The 17,173-nt window shown below is 46.6% G+C and overlaps 1 protein-coding gene across 1 annotated transcript in view; it reads right to left on the reverse strand.

Moving 5' to 3' along the window:
• OTOP1 (otopetrin 1) overlaps positions 1-17,173 on the reverse strand; it is a 28,015-nt gene that overhangs the window by 5,612 nt on the left and 5,230 nt on the right. The window contains exons 2-4 of the mRNA XM_045771351.1: positions 10,834-10,970; positions 6,954-7,012; positions 1,693-1,823 (exon numbers count right to left, since the gene is read on the reverse strand). Coding sequence (XP_045627307.1) covers positions 1,693-1,823; positions 6,954-7,012; positions 10,834-10,970 — 327 coding nt within the window. The remainder of the gene's footprint in view (positions 1-1,692; positions 1,824-6,953; positions 7,013-10,833; positions 10,971-17,173) is intronic.

A 17,173-nucleotide genomic window follows, 5' to 3' on the forward strand; every position in this document is an offset into this window, starting at 1 on the left:
TGATGAATCATTAAACTCTACCTCTGAAACTAATGATGTACTATAGGTTGGCTAATTGAATTTAAATTAAAAAAAGAACTATTTCATAACAAGGAGTGAAAAATGCTGTAAATAAATAATAAAATATGTAACAAAAGCCTTAAAGACAATACAGCTATAGTCTCTGACCTATAATTCCAATCTATGTTAAGGGACAAGTCAAAAACCTAATCAAAGCATTAGGTAAAATTGTGTGTGTGCGTGTGTGTTTGTGTGTGCACGCACATGACAGAGAGAAAGAGAGAGACACGTCAGTGTCCAACAACTTAGAAATTGCTAAGCCAATGGTGGTGCATCCACACAATGGAATAGTAGGCAGCCATTAAAGTTATAATTAAGTTGTGTTTTAATGATACAGGAAAATAGTCATGTTACATAACAATGGAAACAAGTAAGAATTAAGTGTATATACAGTATCTTCTAAATGCATATCACAGCTCAGTACGCAGTTGTGAAATCAGTTTAGCGGGTAGCTGCCAATGTATTTTTTCAACAGAATGGACTTGTCATGGACTAGAGCAGAGTGGAACAGAATGGCGTCAGTAACAACAGAAATGTGCGTGTCTCTGATGTGGGAAGGCTATTATTTCATGACGTATGTGCACACGCAGGTCTGTGTGCATTTGGGTTGCAGTGTAAGTTCTACTTCTGCCTCTCAAACAAAGGATTGACTGTATATAGCGTGATCTTAACTATAAATAAATAAATAGGATACTGCAAAGAAATAAGCCAACATTAACAGCATGCAACGGCATTTCCGGGTAGGTGCTATTGTAGTTTTTTTTTTCTTTACACTTACGATTTGCATATGCCAGGTATAAAATCAAATGGAAAGCTTTGTGGGGACGCAAATCACCTCACCTTCGCAGAACACTGCCGTTTGGAATTCATAAAGAGTTTCCCACCACTTGTAACCCAGTACGCTACTACACAAAAGTCAGAGGAAGAAATCAAGGAGAAAGGCTCAGAGAGGTTGAATGGCTTCCAAAAGTCACACAGCCAGTACATAATGAGAACAAGACCCAAAGCTGAGACATCTGGTTCCCGGTACATTTCCCCTCCCCACATTCCCATCAACCCCATCCCACTGCTCTCTGAGAGAAGCGACAGGTCATAAATGCTCCAGAACTTTGCGGGGAGGTTGACCAGCCCCTCGGGCTCTCAAATAGGATCAAGGGGGGATAAAGATGGGCCGAAAGTGCAAGCCCAGTGGAGTTCAATAAAAACTTCAAACAAAGTAAAACCAATTAACAGCAACCCTTAGACTTCTCTGGGTATTTTAAAGCTATACTTTCGGTCAAATGAACTGGTAATCGAGGCTTAATTAAAAACACAATGGCTGCCAGTCTTCCAGAGTTGTAAACAAGACACTCCCTTCCATACCAAACAGTACCGCGAGGAGTGGTACCCGAAATGATAACCTCGGGTCTGACAAGCGCTGAGTCACCGAAGAAACCATTAATTATGCTCAGCACATCCTACTTATGGAGCCAGGATGAGGGACTGAGGAGGTTTTGAAAGATTTTCAACAACAGATGATTGTCTGGCCAACGCTGAGTTGGGTGGACCCGGCCCCTCCATCTCTGAACGCTCTGGTCTTTGAGGGTTTCCAAGAGGTCCCAGCATGGGGGCAGGGCAACTCTCGTCACTCACCTATTGTGATGTTCCCGAAGCCCAGCGTGATGAGCCGCTCCTTGTGCTCGTTAAGTTGGTGCTTTGATTCATTCAGGACGCCGTTGGTCCACAGCAGCAGATTGGTGAACACCGAGTGGATCACCCCAAACCTGAAAAGCACAAGCACAAGGACTCCGTTATGGAGCCCTGGGGAGCTCCACGCCTCTGGGGCGAGATGGAGACATTGCACGCGTGCACGCTTACACGGGCACATGCACACATGCGCGTGCTTGCATCCTTCCTTCTTAGCCATGATTCTGGTTTCACCAGGCAGCTCGGACTCCGGGTGGGTCCCTGTCTGGGGACAGGCAGTTCCATGGGAACTTTCAAAACCACAGTCTTGGCATTCTGTCATAATCTTGAACCTGCCAGTACTCAACTCATTGTCGATGGGACAAAAAGAAACTGGGTCTTGGAAGCAGGGGTCCAGGGATGGAAACGTACTGAAAGCACGCACCAACCCCACCATACCCCAAACCCTTCCTTCCAGAAGGGAACAGGAGAGAACATTGAGGGAAAACGTACTGAAAGCATGCACCAACCCCACCATACCCCAAACCCTCCTTCCAGAAGGGAACAGGAGAGAACATTGAGGGAAAGATGAAGGGCTGCGCTGGAAATCTGGAGAGTTGAGCACACCCTTACTGTTGACTGGCCAACCCAATGGTCATCATCCACCCCCTCTGTCTCGCCACTTACCTCTAAGGAAACTGAAACAAGTCATAGACTTGCTCTCTGCTCTCCCCTGAAGCTAGGCATGGCCACTCTGGCCAGTGGGATGTGAGGTCAAGACCACTGGGCACTACTGAAAGCTTTTGCTTTCATGATGAAAGGGATGAGAATAAGAAAAGCCTACTCACTGTCCCTCTCCCCTTTATTTCCAGCCTTGAATACAGACGTGAAGGCTGGCGTTCTGGCAGCTACCTTGTAACCATGAAGCAAACAGGATGGGATGAAACACTAAGCCACTGAGAATGGCAGAGCAAAAGCATAGAAAGAGTCTGTTCTGCGGCAACATGTTGGGCTTCTGGAGTCTCGGGTTCAGGAATTAGGCTGAGGTCACAAAGGCAGTAGCTACCTTGGGGTTTGAAGAGCCAGTAAGCAGCAGGGCTATTCTAGTCTGACCCCAGGGCCTGTCCTTGCCTCAGTGCCACTTGGCTCTTGGTAAGAAGAAGATGAAGAGGAAGGTGGACGCTGGACTCCGGCACAGAAGAAAGGTCTGTGGGGAATATGGCTCCAATGGGATCAGAGCCTGTCTCAAAACCTCCAGTCTCCCCGTGCCTGCGGTTTAAGACGTATGCACACTAGTGTCCAGGCACTTAACAGTAGGCCTTGCATGTAGCCGAAGCAGCTAATCCTGGTGATTTGGGAGAGGCATCCTTGAAGCATGCAGAGCTGAGAGAGCACAGGCCCCAGAGGAAGCGCGCTCTGACCCGTCTAACCAAGAGTATGTTTGTCCACCATCTGCCCGCAGGAAAACTGGTACAATTGGGTCCTCAACCCTGCCCTTTCCTCTCCTCTGAGTTTTCACCCCAGCCGACCCCTCTGGGGCTCCCACAAGCGGCTGCAAGCCAAACTTCCCTCGTTTGAACCCTGGCTTCCTTGGACAGCTGCAGAATGACCAGACACACGTGGAGAAGGAAACAGGTGTTTGTCCATCTGCTCACCGCTGTGCTTGCCCAGCTCTATAGATTGTGGCCACCCTGCCCCGGGCATCTGGGAGGCACTGGACAGATCCTTGGACAAACGCAGACAATGCTGTTTGCCTCGGGCTGGCTGCCTTTTCTTTTACTTATAATGCACATAGCTCCCTTTTCTTCTCCTCTTTCCTGGGCCAAACGGCACTGTCCAATCCCAGGCTCACTGAACCCGATGAGATAATGTCCGTACCACCTGCAGCCGGAGCCTGGCGTGCCATGCAAGCTCCCCGTGAGCTGGCAGCCTCCTGCTAGTCTGACCTGGAAATTGTCCTGCAAACTAAAGGCAGACATCACTTCCTCATGCCAGGCTGCCTTTCTCATACTTGGGGCTGATAGCCCAAGACCACAACAAAGACAAGGCTTCCATGAGCCACTTCTAATCTCAGTTTATGTTCTCAGCTCTGCTTGCAGAACTCCTGTTCCTCTAAACCTCACCCTGGGGAAGAGAAAAGGACTCAAACAAGTTCTTAGATCAGGAGAAAAGTCCCAGGACATACTAAAAGCATGGGACAGTGGAATATTGGCTCAAAAGACCAGAAAAAAACAGCAAGTCCAGCAGTGGTAAATTCTGAAACCTTCAGGGCCTGGCAGGAAACGTGAATGAGGAAAGCAGCTCTGGGGCACATTAGGGAGTGGTGGGGTCTGCAGCAAACTCAGGGAACAGCCCCCACTCGGCTCAAGCCCTTTGTTGCATGCACATTTGGGATTGCCAAATCTTCCCATTTTTCTAGAGAATTCTGAATCCAAAACCTGAAGGTGGCGAGTAACTCAAAAATGTTTTAACACTTCACCCTACAAACAACACTGATTAAATCAAGCTCTCTGCCCATCTTGTTCAAGCCTCTCTCTGTCCGGATTAGCAAAGGGGCCCCAAGACAGGGAGAGGCTTGTGTCCAGTCATTCAACAAGCACAGCACCATGTCCCATCTTGGAGTTCCCCCAGATGGCATTCCGGGTGGTAAGTGTCTGGGTGCAAGGCCTAGAGCAGTGCTGTCCAGACACTGATGGTGCAAGACACAGATGTGAGCCACATGCGTGATTTTAGATTTTCTTGCCACCACGTTTTTAAAAGTGGTAAGACAAGGAACAGGTGAAAATGGTCAGGATAATTTCCTCTGAAACCCAATCTATCAAATATGCTATGAGGTCAACATATAATCAATACCAACAAAAATTATCAGTGAGATATTTTACATCCTGTTTGTCATTCTAGTCTCCGAAATCTGGTGTGTATTGTATATTTCCCGCACATCTGGGTTGGAAGCAGCCGCAGCTCAAAGGCTCAGTAGCCACATGTGGCTGGTGGCCGATGTCTGGGCAGCGAGGACGTGGGAAGCAAAGCCAAAGACCTTTTGTGCCTGGAGGGAAACGGGCTCAATGTCCTGAGGCTGTTATTACATAAGTGACAAAAGCAAAGAGAGAGACCCCACCAGCAAAGCCAGGGGGCCACTGCGGTCACAGCGACACTGGAAATGGCAGTGGACTTAAAGGCAACAATCAGAGCCTCAGTTTTCTCATCTGCCGCATGGGCTCATGATCAGATGGCCTCTAAGTGATAGGGTGAGTATGAGAGACGTCCTCACGAGTAACATACATAAAAGAAAGGGCTTTCTACTGGGGCAAATCTACTCCACTCAGCCGGGAGTTTCTGGGTACAGATGAGATGCTCAATGCTCATCGTTGAAAACCTCTTGCCCTGTACCCCAAATGATTCCATTTCTAGGAATTTAACCCAAGCAAATCATCAGAGATGTTCAAAAATATATTTGACCAAAGATGTTCATCGCAGTATGACTTATAATAGCAACAAAATGTTCAGAAAGATTAAACGTTCAACAACAGAGTCCATGGACTGGCTTGTGTCCGCTCGAACTTCCTCTGCTGAAGCCCCGACCCCCAATGTGACTATATTTGGAGATAGAGTCTCTAAGGGGGTAATCAAGGGTAAGTGAGGTCATAACGGTGGGATCCTAATCCAGTAGGACTGGGGTCCTTTTAAGAGGAGGAAGAGACAGCAGAGCTCAATTTCTCTCCATGAGCACAGAGGCAAGACCTGTGAAGCCACCACAACAAGACAGGTGTCTTCAGGCCACCGAAACCAGCCCTGCTGCCACCTTGATCTTGGACTTCCAGCCTCTGGAACCATGAGCACCGTACGCTTCAGTGGTTCATGCGTCCCAGACCAACACAGCGGGGCGCTGGTGAGACTAACTCTGGTAGTGGCGTGCTGGGCAGGCTGGAGAGCCCATGGTGTAGACAAACACCGATGGGAGGACAGGAGAACAATAAAATGAAAAGAAATAGCCGAGCAAGAAGAAAAAGAAAAAAAGGAATAAAAATGATATCTATTCGTGGAAAAAGACTGGCAGGAAGCAGATCATAACCTTAACAGTGGTTACCGCTGGGTGGCGGGCATCTTAGCTCTCGCTGCTATAACCGAACTCGGTTATTTCTCGTGGTTCGGCAGACTGGAAGTCGGGGGTCAAGGTGCCAGCAGGTGGGTTTTGGTGAGAGCTCTGTCCCTGTGCCCTCACATGGCCAGTCTTCTGGGTGTGCAGAGAGAGACACAGAAATCTCTGGCATCTCTTCCTATAACTGCACTGATCCCATGATGGGGGCCCCGCCCTCAGGACCTCATCTAAACCTAATTACCCTCCCAACGTCCTGTCTCCCCAAACCATCACATTGAAAGGTAAGGCTTCAACAGATGAATTTGGGGGAAACACAAACATTCAGTCCATAACACTGGCATTAAGGTGACCCTTAGATCCTACCAGATCTTAACAAGTCTCATCAGTTAAAAAGAACAATCCTTAAAGAGCATCTGTACAGTAGATGAAGTGAAACTCACTCCCCAGAACAAACCACGAGTGTTGTCCTAGGGCTGGGAGTGTAGTCCAGCCTCGCCAGGGGGGAGGAAGAGCAGAGCAGACACACTCCTTGCTCTGCAGCATACAAGATGGGACAACCTGAGGGCACCTGAGTGGCTCAGTCGTTTAAGCGATTGCCTTCAGCTCAGGTCATGATCCCGGAGTCCCGGTATCGAGTCCCACATGGGGCTCCCTGCTCAGCAGGGAGTCTGCTTCTCCCTCTGACCCTCTCCTTTCATGCTCTCTCTCAAATAAATAAACTTTTTTTAAAAATGGGACAACCTGGGACAGAAATCCCAGGCCTGCCACTTGCACTCCGGGGAACTGAGGAATGTCTCCTAACATGCTGGAACCTGTGGCCACCCCCCCAACCCCAACTCAGAGATTGGCTCTGCTATTATTTTACAGATGAGGAAAACTGAGGATCATAAAGGAAAGTGTCTCAGATGGCAGCGTGAGAATTGAAACCCACATCATCCTACTTCCAGGGCTGCCCCCAGGAAGAGGCAGATGGTGCAGGGTCTCCTCCCCAGGCCACAAGTGAGGGCTTTGCTCGTCGGGAGGGAGGAGAGAGTTGGTCTCATATTTACAACCCAAGCACGATGGCCGTGATGAGTCTATTCCACACATACTCCAAATTCAACAGTGAAGCAATTCCCATGATTTTTACCTTTCCAGTGTTTTGAAAGACTGGATGACATCCTTTGCGTGCCCCCAAAGAAAATACACCTAGGAAATAAAACAAGAAAGAAGCATCGGTGAAAACCATCATTATATTTGCACACTGAGAAGCTATGAAACTTGCAGAAACAGAATGGGGAGATATTGGGGGCATCAGTGACCTCCCATCCCAAGTGTGCCAAGTCGCCTGGTTCATCTCAGGTGGCAGTGCCATCCCCCAGCGGGGACTGTGCTCCTCCGGGAGCCTGGGGGTGAGAACCGAGTGAGGCTTCCAGGCTTGGGAGGAAGAGCAGCCAGGACAGGTTGAAGCTGTCAGAGGGGATGGGGCTCGGGGAGCGACAGCCTGCCTGCCATGATCCCCGTTATCCTGATTCTATCACCTGTCTTAGCTCCCTCTAAGACCTATCCACTGAACAGTTCCTACACCAGTGGCCTGAAACCGAATTTTGCACGCAGATTGATTCAGACTGGTCCTTCATTTCCCCGTGTGCCATGTGCCACCCAGGGCCCTGCCCACGCAGCCACGAGCCACAGCACAGGGCAAGGACCGGTGGGGGAGGCTGGTGTGGGACCTGTGCATGAATCCCTGGGCAAGCTGGGGTACCTGTCTCCAGGTGTTTCCCCTTCCATGCAACGGGGATGATAACGGAACCTGCCTTGAAGGGTATTGTGATCAGTCAAACAAGCTCACCCACATCAGGTACTTAGAACGGTGCTTGGAGTGGGCACGTTTTCAGTCCACGCTCTCCACGGGCAACCTACTTGCTCGCTGGCACTGACTGATCGCCTCCTACGTGTCTGCTATTATTTGAGCTCCTAAAACATTTTGGGCTTTATTTCACACACAAACACACACTGAGCACCTGTCACATACCAAACACTGCTGGACACTTTATAAATTTGTCTCATTCAATCTTCATTGCGCAATTAAGTGCTATCAAAAGAAAATCAGATAACACAGAAGAAAATTCACTAACACATACTCTCTCTTCCACATTGTTTTACCTAAGACTTACTGGCCAGCCCTGAAAACACTTTCAGGGCACGGTCCTGAAACATCTGGCAACTTAAGACACGGAGAGCAGTGGCTCCTGGTGGTGATGACATTCAGCCCAACGATGGGGAAGCAGTTCAGTAAAAGGATTTCTCAGTGATTTCCAAGGTCCTACTTCATCGATACTTTCATAAAGACTACATAGCAATACAAAAAAGTTTGTAATTTTTTAAGTGAAACTTTAGAATAGAAAATTCTGTCCCTTCTCTGTAGAAACTTCTACAAGAAGGTACAGTGGAGTACGAGGAAGGGAGAGAACACAAAAACAGCAACAAATGTTTCAGTTAATGGGCTTACAGATACATCGTTATTCTCTTTTCCAATTTTTTCTGTCCAATTATATTTTTTAAAATCAATATCTTTTAATTACCGTGTAATCCAGCAATCCCACTTCTGGGTGTACATCCAATGGAATTGAAAGCAGGGTCTCAAAAAGATATTTGTACACCCATGTTTACAGCAACATTAAGAGCCAAAAGGTGAAAGCGACCCAGGTGTCCATCGATGGAGGAATAAACAGAATGTGGTCCATCCATACGATGGAATATTGCTCAGCCTTTAACAGGAAGGAAATCCTGACACGTGCTACAACATGGACGGAGCTTGAAGACAAGAAGGTCAGGGAAACAAAGCCGGTCACAAGAGGACAAATACTATATGATTTCCCCTTATTTGGGGGTACCTCGAGTGGTCAAATTCATAGAGACAGGAAATAGATTAGTGGGTGCCAGGGACTGGGGAGGAAGGAATCAGTAGTTAGTGTCTGATGGGGATGGAGTTTTAATTTTGCAAGATGAAAGAGCTCTGGAGATGGGTTGCACAACCGTGTAAATACACGTAACACTCCTGAACTGCAGCTATGACAGCAAATGTTGTTATACGTACGTTAGCACAATTTTAAAATAAATACCATATTGTTTTCAAAATGCTGTCTTTCATTCCCCAGTCATCTAGTGTAGCGAAGGCATGTAGTTAGTGACCACTAGGTACAGAACACTTGATGAACTGGCTGATAAAAGGCCTTAAATTAGGAAGATAGAGACCTGCAACCCACGAAGTGCAGAGTGATATTTTGAAAACTCACATCTGTTTAGGTCATTCCTCTGCCTAAAGCCTTCAATGGCTCCCCATTGCCCTCGGGATCAAGTTCAAGCTCCTGAGTGGCTGTCAGCCTTGACCCAGTGCTCACTGCAAAGTGTTTTGTTGTTTGGTTGGTTGTGGGGGGTTTTTTGGGTTTTTTTTTTAAAGAATTTTTATTTTGTTATATTAGTCACCATACAGTACATCCCCAGTTTTTGATGCAATGTTCCATGATTCACTATTCGCGTATAACACCCAGTGCTCACTGCAAAGTGCTTTATACACAGTCACACTTTTAATCCTCACAACAACCCAAAGAACTAGGCCCTTTCCAGGTGAGACTCGTGAGGCCCAGAGAGGTTAAGCAATTTGCCAGAGCTCACATTGCTGGTATGAGCCAGAGACAGGTCGTCTGACCAGAGTCTGTGCCCATAAGCCCTCCACCAAACCATGGCTCTGTCTGTGCCCATCGCCCCAGCCCGCCTCCCCACACAGACCCACACGTCTTCTCCCCGTCATGTGGGAAGACCACACAACCCCCAAATGTCCTCTTTTAATGTCTCTGACACACCACACCCCTCTTTCATTGACAGCTCTGGGGCTCTTCCTGGCAAACACCACCCCTCACCCCAAAGCTGGCGAGAGTTCTCCCTGGTGCTCTTGCATCACTGGGGGACTTCGGTCAAAGCATCGAGCCCCCACGTTGTCACTGTGTTTATGAATTTCTCCCCATCTGACTGACACCTCCATAGGGCTCAGAACACAGTTCTTCACCCTTGCACTCCCAGTCCTGGGAACAGTATTTGCTGGATTCAGAGAGAAGGCAGGAAGGTAGGAAAGACAGGAGGGAGGAAGGGAAGTTAAATCTTTCTGGTCTCACTGGGCTCTCCACATTGTCACTGGTATCACTATAAGATTCTGTCACCATGGGATTTGACTCCCCTGAAATAAATAGCCAGTAAATGAATTGTCAGTGCTTCCAGGACAAAACACCACAGATTGGGTGGCTTAAAACCACAAAAATTTATTTGCTCACCGTCCAAGAGACCAGAGTCCAAAATCAAGGTGTGAGCAGGCTCGGTTTCTCCTGAGGCCTCCCCCTCTGGCTTGCGGCTTGCCGTCTTCCTCCAGCGTCCTCACATGGTCTTCCTTCTCTGTGAGTCTGTGTCCTAACCCCCTCCTCTTATAAAGAAACCAACTCTATTGGATCAGATCCATCCATATGACCTCATTTAACCTTAATTGCCTCCATAAAGACCCTATCTCCAAATACGGTGTGTCAGTGACCCTGAGGAGTGACCGTAATGGCACAGGGTTTCTTTCGGGGGTGATGAAAATGTTCGAAGATTGATTGTGGTGATGGTTGCACAACCCCATGAATATACCAAACCACTGACTCATACACTTGAAAGGGGTAAATTGTGTGGTGTGTGAATTACAGCTCAATAAAACTCAATAAAATATATTCATATCCCCCCCACAAGACTTTGCTGGTAGACTCAAGCTTGGCACAATTCCCTGACTCTCTGTTACCAGTTCTACCTCATAGGATTCCCACAAAGACGGCCAAGGGGACAGAGAGACCCATTTTACAGTGGAGCAGCTGAAAGACTGAGCCTCAGAGAAGGAGGCAAGCCCACTTCATGCTGCCCCCCCAGCGCATCCCATTTCACATCCACCCCGGGATGCACTCAACAGAAGCCAAGGCAACATGAACAATCACGGTAGGATTTACCTGCAACAGAGTATGAACTGCGTGTGTGACAGGGAACACTCCTTCGGTGGCTGATAAGCATTCGGAAAATCCAACGAAGTACCCAATTTTAAGGCATCCCAGAATGATGGTAATGGCCGCAAACAATGTGATACTACCTAAATCCGGGGGTGGAGGGGGGAGAGAGCATAGACACACACACATATAAGTGTTGACATGCACGGATGGCGTTTCAAAATCAACCACATTAAAGCCTCACATATACGGTCAAATGACTTGTACGAGCTGCCAAGACCATTCGGGGAGGAAAGGGCAGTCATTCAACAAATGGCGCCGGGAGAGTGGCTATGCGATCGCAGAAGGATGAAGTTTACCTTACCTTACACTGCGTACGAAAATTAACTCCAAATAAATCAAAGACTGGAATGTCAACCCTAACATTATAAAACTCGTAGGAGAAAACGTAGAGGAAAATTTTTACAGTGTTGGGCTGGGCAGTGATTTATTGGATATGACACCAAAGACACAGCAACCAAAATAAAGATGGATAAATTGGACTACGGCAAAATGAACAAGATTTTGGGTGTCAGAGGACACTAGCAGCCCACAAAGGGGAAGAAAATATTTGCAAACCATGTATCTGGTAAGGCGTTAGTATCCAGAGTCTACAAACAGCTAAAATTCAACAACATCCAATAAAAAAAACAGTTAAAAATCAGCCAAGGAGTTGAATAGATATTTCTCCAAGAAAGACATATAAATGGCTAATTAACACATGAAAAGATCCCCACATCACTCATCATCCGGGAAATGCCAGTCGAAACCACAATGAGATATCACCTCACAGCTATTAGGATGGCTGCTATGGGAGGGGGGGGGAAGGTGAGAGAAAGAAAGGAAAGAATTGAAAAATAAATAACAAATGTTGGCAAGGATGTGGAGAAATGGGAACCCGTGTGCACTGCTGATGGGAATGGAAAATGGTGCAGCCACTGCGGAACACAGACGGCTGTTTCTCAAAAAATTAAAAGCAGTATTTCCACATGATCCAGAAATTCCACTTGTGGGTATATCCCCCAAAGATCAAATAGAGACAGAAAGGAGAGTGCTGGGTGCCAGGGGCTGGGGGAGGGGAGAATGGCCAGTCGCGGAAAGGGTACAGAGTTTTAGTTTTGCAGGATGAAAGAGTTCCAGATATACATTGTCATAATGTCAACATACTTAATGCTACTGAATGTTACACTTACGAACAATTAAGTCAGAAAACTTTATGTTATGTATGTATGTGTATAAATATGCAATTAATTAGATAAACACAATTAATTAATATACACAATTAATTAATAAGACAGTATTGTGTCCTGTTTATCATTGTTCCCACCTAATGCATATCCTGGGGTCTGACAAATGATACACATTCAATAAAGATTGGCCAAATAAACAGAAGGTCTCTAGAAGCTTCTCCCCCCAAAAAAGATCAATCTAAGAGGGCCACTGCTACGCTCAAAAATCTCAGTTCTCTAATCTGAAAATCCTGCTCTCGAGAGAATAAAGGTAAGGGGCATACGGGTATTCAGGAACTCTCTGTACAACCCTTGCAACTCTTCAATAAATCTAAAAATTTCCAAAATAGAAAATATCTTTTTTAAAACTGATGGGAAGGGGGGGTCCATCATAGTGGCATGGAAAGGGCCCACGCTAGGGAAAGTGAACAAGGGAACCCTCCTTTGATGGTGCATTGGGCATGGTTTCGAACAAACAATAAAAGCAAACAAAAAATATGCATATGAAAAAAGACGGGGAAGGAATATCCAAAATACATTAAAAGGAAACGTTAACAAATGAAAATATTAGCAAGAAAAACACAGTGATTTTGGAGACTTGATCAACGTCAAAGTTCCTAATCCTTCTCCTGAGCCAACACTGACCGCCATTCACACGTTCTCTCCCACGAACGGGAGGAAACTGGATCGTGGGTGACATGCATTGCGGTGAGAGAGAGAGGACAGACTCCTAACACCGAGCTATAACGTTACAGCTCCAGCCCAAGAAGCCTCCGGTGAAAAGTAATGCAATCACCTGGCTCCTTTCCATTGCTCAAAGCCTTATAGAAACAACTCTAAGTCACATTTTTTTTTTCATCCTGGAAAGCCCCCAGTGAAATAAAAAACTTAGTAAGAGTGGAGATTCAATCTGAGGGCTTTGAAAGGGTTTGACAAACGCACAGCTCGTGTTGGTTACAGAGGAAATAGCAAGATGAGGTGAGGCAGCCCGGCTGGTGCGACAAGAACAGAGGTGGTAGCCCTGGGGACCTGGGCGCTGGTCCAGGCTGTGCCACCGATGGCATGTGTGAGTTCAAGCGAGTGACCTCCCTGCTCCTAGCCTCGGTTTCCCCAGCTAGAAGATGAGACGGGTCCTCAGCACGGTTCTCAAACTTGAACTAGCATCAGAATCACCTGGAGGGCTTGTTAAAACAGAGCCAGCAGGGCTCCACCCCCAGAGTTTCTGATTCCATAGGTTGGGGTGGAGCCCACAATTTGCATCTCTAACAAGTTCCCAGGTGGGGCTGACACGTTGATCTGGGACCCTGCCTTGAGAACCACTGGTCTAGAACATCCCGGTCACTGACGTTTCAAGAGGTATGATAAATACACCGTATGCCTTCTCACCGTGTTGAAGTCCTTCCTTCCTTTATCCATCCATTTATCTATAGAACAAATATTTTGGGGACTCCTACTATGCATGTGGCATTTTGCCAGGAGCTCAAAGGTAAACAAACAAGACTGCCGGAGAAACAAAAATACACATGTGTAATATTGCATAAAATTGGGGTGTGTGCAAAAATATAATAGAGGTGCAAGCTGGCGCCAGACTTCTCAGCTGCAGCCTGGGAAACTGGAAGCCAGTGGAAGAGCAGCTCGAGTCCCCCTCAAGGGAAGGACTGCAGCTCTAGAACCCTATTTCCAGCCAAGATGCCGCCTGCTTGTCAGGGTGAAAGACAGAAAGAGATTTGAAGACGGGCAAAATATAATTCATCCCACAACTGTTTGTTGAGCCCCGACTGTGGTCCAGCCCCTGTCCTAGCCGCTGGAGGTGTAAGAGGGGCAATAAAATAAAGTGTCTGCTGTCAGTGAGTTTAACACTCTCGTGGGGAAGACAGAGAATAGAGGAGGGGGGATGTCACCCACATGATTCATCTGACAAAGGGCTTTAGCTGAACAGCCAGTGAACTGGGGGACAGTCCTCATATTGGGGAAGATGACTAGGAGAGGGAACAATGGTGAGCAATAAACTTAGCAAAAGATTGGAAAGGATGATGGATGTATACTGGAAGGAGGGAGGGAGAGAGGGTCTAAGATGGCAGGAGGGATGGGTGGATGGGTGGGTTGGTGAAGAGTCCAGTAGATATAAATAAATTATAAATAAATTAATAGGAAATAAAAATACAATAAGAGAAATTAAATTCAAATGGACGAAGATAAACCCACTGGAGGGACACCTGGGGGGCTTGGTCGGTTAAGCACCTGTCTTCGGCTCAGCTCATGATCTCAGGGTCCTGGGATCCAGCCGCCTGTTGGGCTCCCTGCTCAGCAGGGAGTCTGCTTCTCTTTCTGCCTCTGCAGCTCCCCCTGCTTGCGCTCTCTCGCTCTCCCTCTCTCTCTATCTCTCTCAAATAAATAATAAATAAAAATCTTTGATAAAAAATTAAAAATAAAAGAAAGAGAGGCAAATGTATTTCACAGATCTCATCTCAGTGGAGCAGAGAGTAAGTGGGGTGATCTTGGAGCAGGCAGCGATGTACCTTGCTGGGGGAAATGTTTGGTATTTCTTTTGGGGGGCGGATAAGAACGGAGTAATATGCATCTGATTGTGAGAACGAAGAAAGGAAAGACAGTCATTAATTTAACAGAAAGACACAATAAAATGTTCGAGTGCTCTGGAAAGCAAATGTGTGCAAAATGAAAATGAGGGGAACAATATGTAAAAGAAATCATTATAATCATCATAAAGAAAAATGGGAGCAAAGTCAAGCATATAAACCCTTACAGTGAATGAGAATGATCTAGATCTCCCAATAATTAGACAGCAAGGATGGGAATGTCGAATCAAAAAAAAAAAAACCAAAACCTAGCTCTATCTCTTTTATGAATCACACTTTTCACTTGTTGGCAATGGCAGAAAATCAAGGGGTGGACAAAGAGGCAATGCGACTGAAGGGAAAGCAGGAATGGCACTATTGATGTCAGACCGTATGGAATTTAAGTGAAATGAAATAAATGGGATAAAGAATCCCTTCACCTTCATCATCACACATGAAACAGAAGATATAACGTATGAGGAAGATGTAATAGTCCCTTGTGTGCCAAATAAAATAGGTTTTACCTTGCTACTTATTTTTTTAAGATTTATTTATTTATTTTAGAGAGAGCGAGAGGGAGTGCAAGCATGTGAGTAGGGGGAGGGGCAGAGGGAGAGGGAAAGAAAGAATGTCAAGTAGACCCCCGCTGAGCACGACGTGGGGCTCAATCCCACAACTCTGAGATCACCACCTGAGCTGAAATGAAAAGTCCGATCTGATGCTTAACTGACTGAGCCATCCAGGCGCCCTCCACGTGCTACTTTAAAGAGATAAAATGGAAGATTCCAGAACTAGACAGATCTGGGAAGATGGAACATAAGGGCACAGAAGAATTAAGTCACATAACCAATAAACTTGGTTTTATAATATTCCTTTGCACACCTCAAAAAGAGAACATAAAATTTTGGATGTCAATGGACTATCGACAAAAATTGAGTAAGCGGATTGCCTCCCTCATAGGGCAGTAGAGGAAGGAGATTAAATGAGTCACTATATGAAAAGCACCTAGAGCAGTGCCTAGCATGTAGGAAATCCTATAAACAGACGCTTTCATCATTATCTTCACACTCAACCACAAAGAACAATTTAATGAATTAGAACCAATTAGAAAGTTCCCCAGCCACATCACTTGAGACTAATCCTATAAGGTCTCATGTTGGCAGAGGGAGACACCCTCCCCCCGTGCGTTAGGCACCCAAGTCCCCCCTAGGAGTCTGGAATCTTGAACCACAGGCTCTTAGATGTAGAAGGTCCCATAAGGTCAGTCTACAACCCCCCATCTATGCAAGAAAGCTTCCCAGTGCCTCATGATTAGCGGCCAATGGGGCTCCATCTGGATGTGCCCAGGGCTGGGAGGCTCCCCATCTCTCAAAGTACACCCTTCCATCACCGGCTGGAGCTTATATTAGAATGTTCTTCCTTACACGGAACTGCGGTCAGCCTCCTGGAACTGCCGATCTCTTCCTGGAGATTCTGTCAGCATTCACTCATCCATCCATCCGTCCATCTGTCCATCCGTCCCCCTTGATGATTCAGTAAATACCAGCTACCACTCGTTACATGTCAGGCACCGTGATGGGGGCTCAGGATATATTGGGGGGCACATTCAGATAGAGGCTCTGCTTCCGAGAGCCCACTGTCTGGTTACCAACGAAGTGAACAACACAATATCCTGCTTGATGAGGATTAAGAAAAAAATGTAGGGTCCTCTGAGAACATACGACCTGGGAGCCACACGTGGTCTGAGGGGATCAGGAAAGGCTTCCCTAAAGAAGTGACTCTGTTTTCTGGAAACCAAAGGATGGCCTGGAGCTCATGGGAGTGAAGCTGCCTCATTTTCTACCCTGCTACATCCTCTCTCCTCTGGACTCAACACCCTTGCGTTCCTCTCCGGGGCCCCCTCTTCTACAGGTGTCCGTGTGATGCTCAAAGGGGGGCAAGGTACTCCCCACATGCAGGATGACTTCCTTTCCAACGAATGCCAAACCAGCATCAGCATTTTGGGCAGCCCCAACATCTTACCGATGCTGAACTCCTGGCATTGTGTTTACATTTTCTATCAGACAAAAAAAATCTCATCCAAAAAAAAATATGCAAGAAAAAGCATGCAGTTAGGCAAGAGTCCCTCACAGTGACCCCAGGCTGGGTTTTGGGGACCGCTGCTCTCCTTCCTGAGGGAATTGCTTAAAAACCCCTGAATGTTGATCTGTTCCACAACTTCACTGGCTGTCCCTGTTACGTATTCTGTGTATTCTTTTTTTCATTTTTTAATGACTTTTAAGTTTTTTTTTTTCTTCTGGACTCCAGTGAAAACAAAAGACCTTTCTCTGGGGACTCCTCCGTAAATCCCCACGCCTGCACTGTCGGGCTACTTTTCTGCCCCCCACTTGCCCATCATAGGCTGATCATTTATTTCATAATCAGACATTTCTCTTACTATGTGTCAGAAACGTCTAAGCATTTTATATATTAACTCACTGAGTCTCATAACAACCCCGTGAC

This window comes from Ursus americanus, chromosome 8, assembly GCF_024610735.1.
Source record: "Ursus americanus isolate L20-20 chromosome 8, mUrsAme1.1.p, whole genome shotgun sequence".
NCBI lineage: Eukaryota > Metazoa > Chordata > Mammalia > Carnivora > Ursidae > Ursus > Ursus americanus.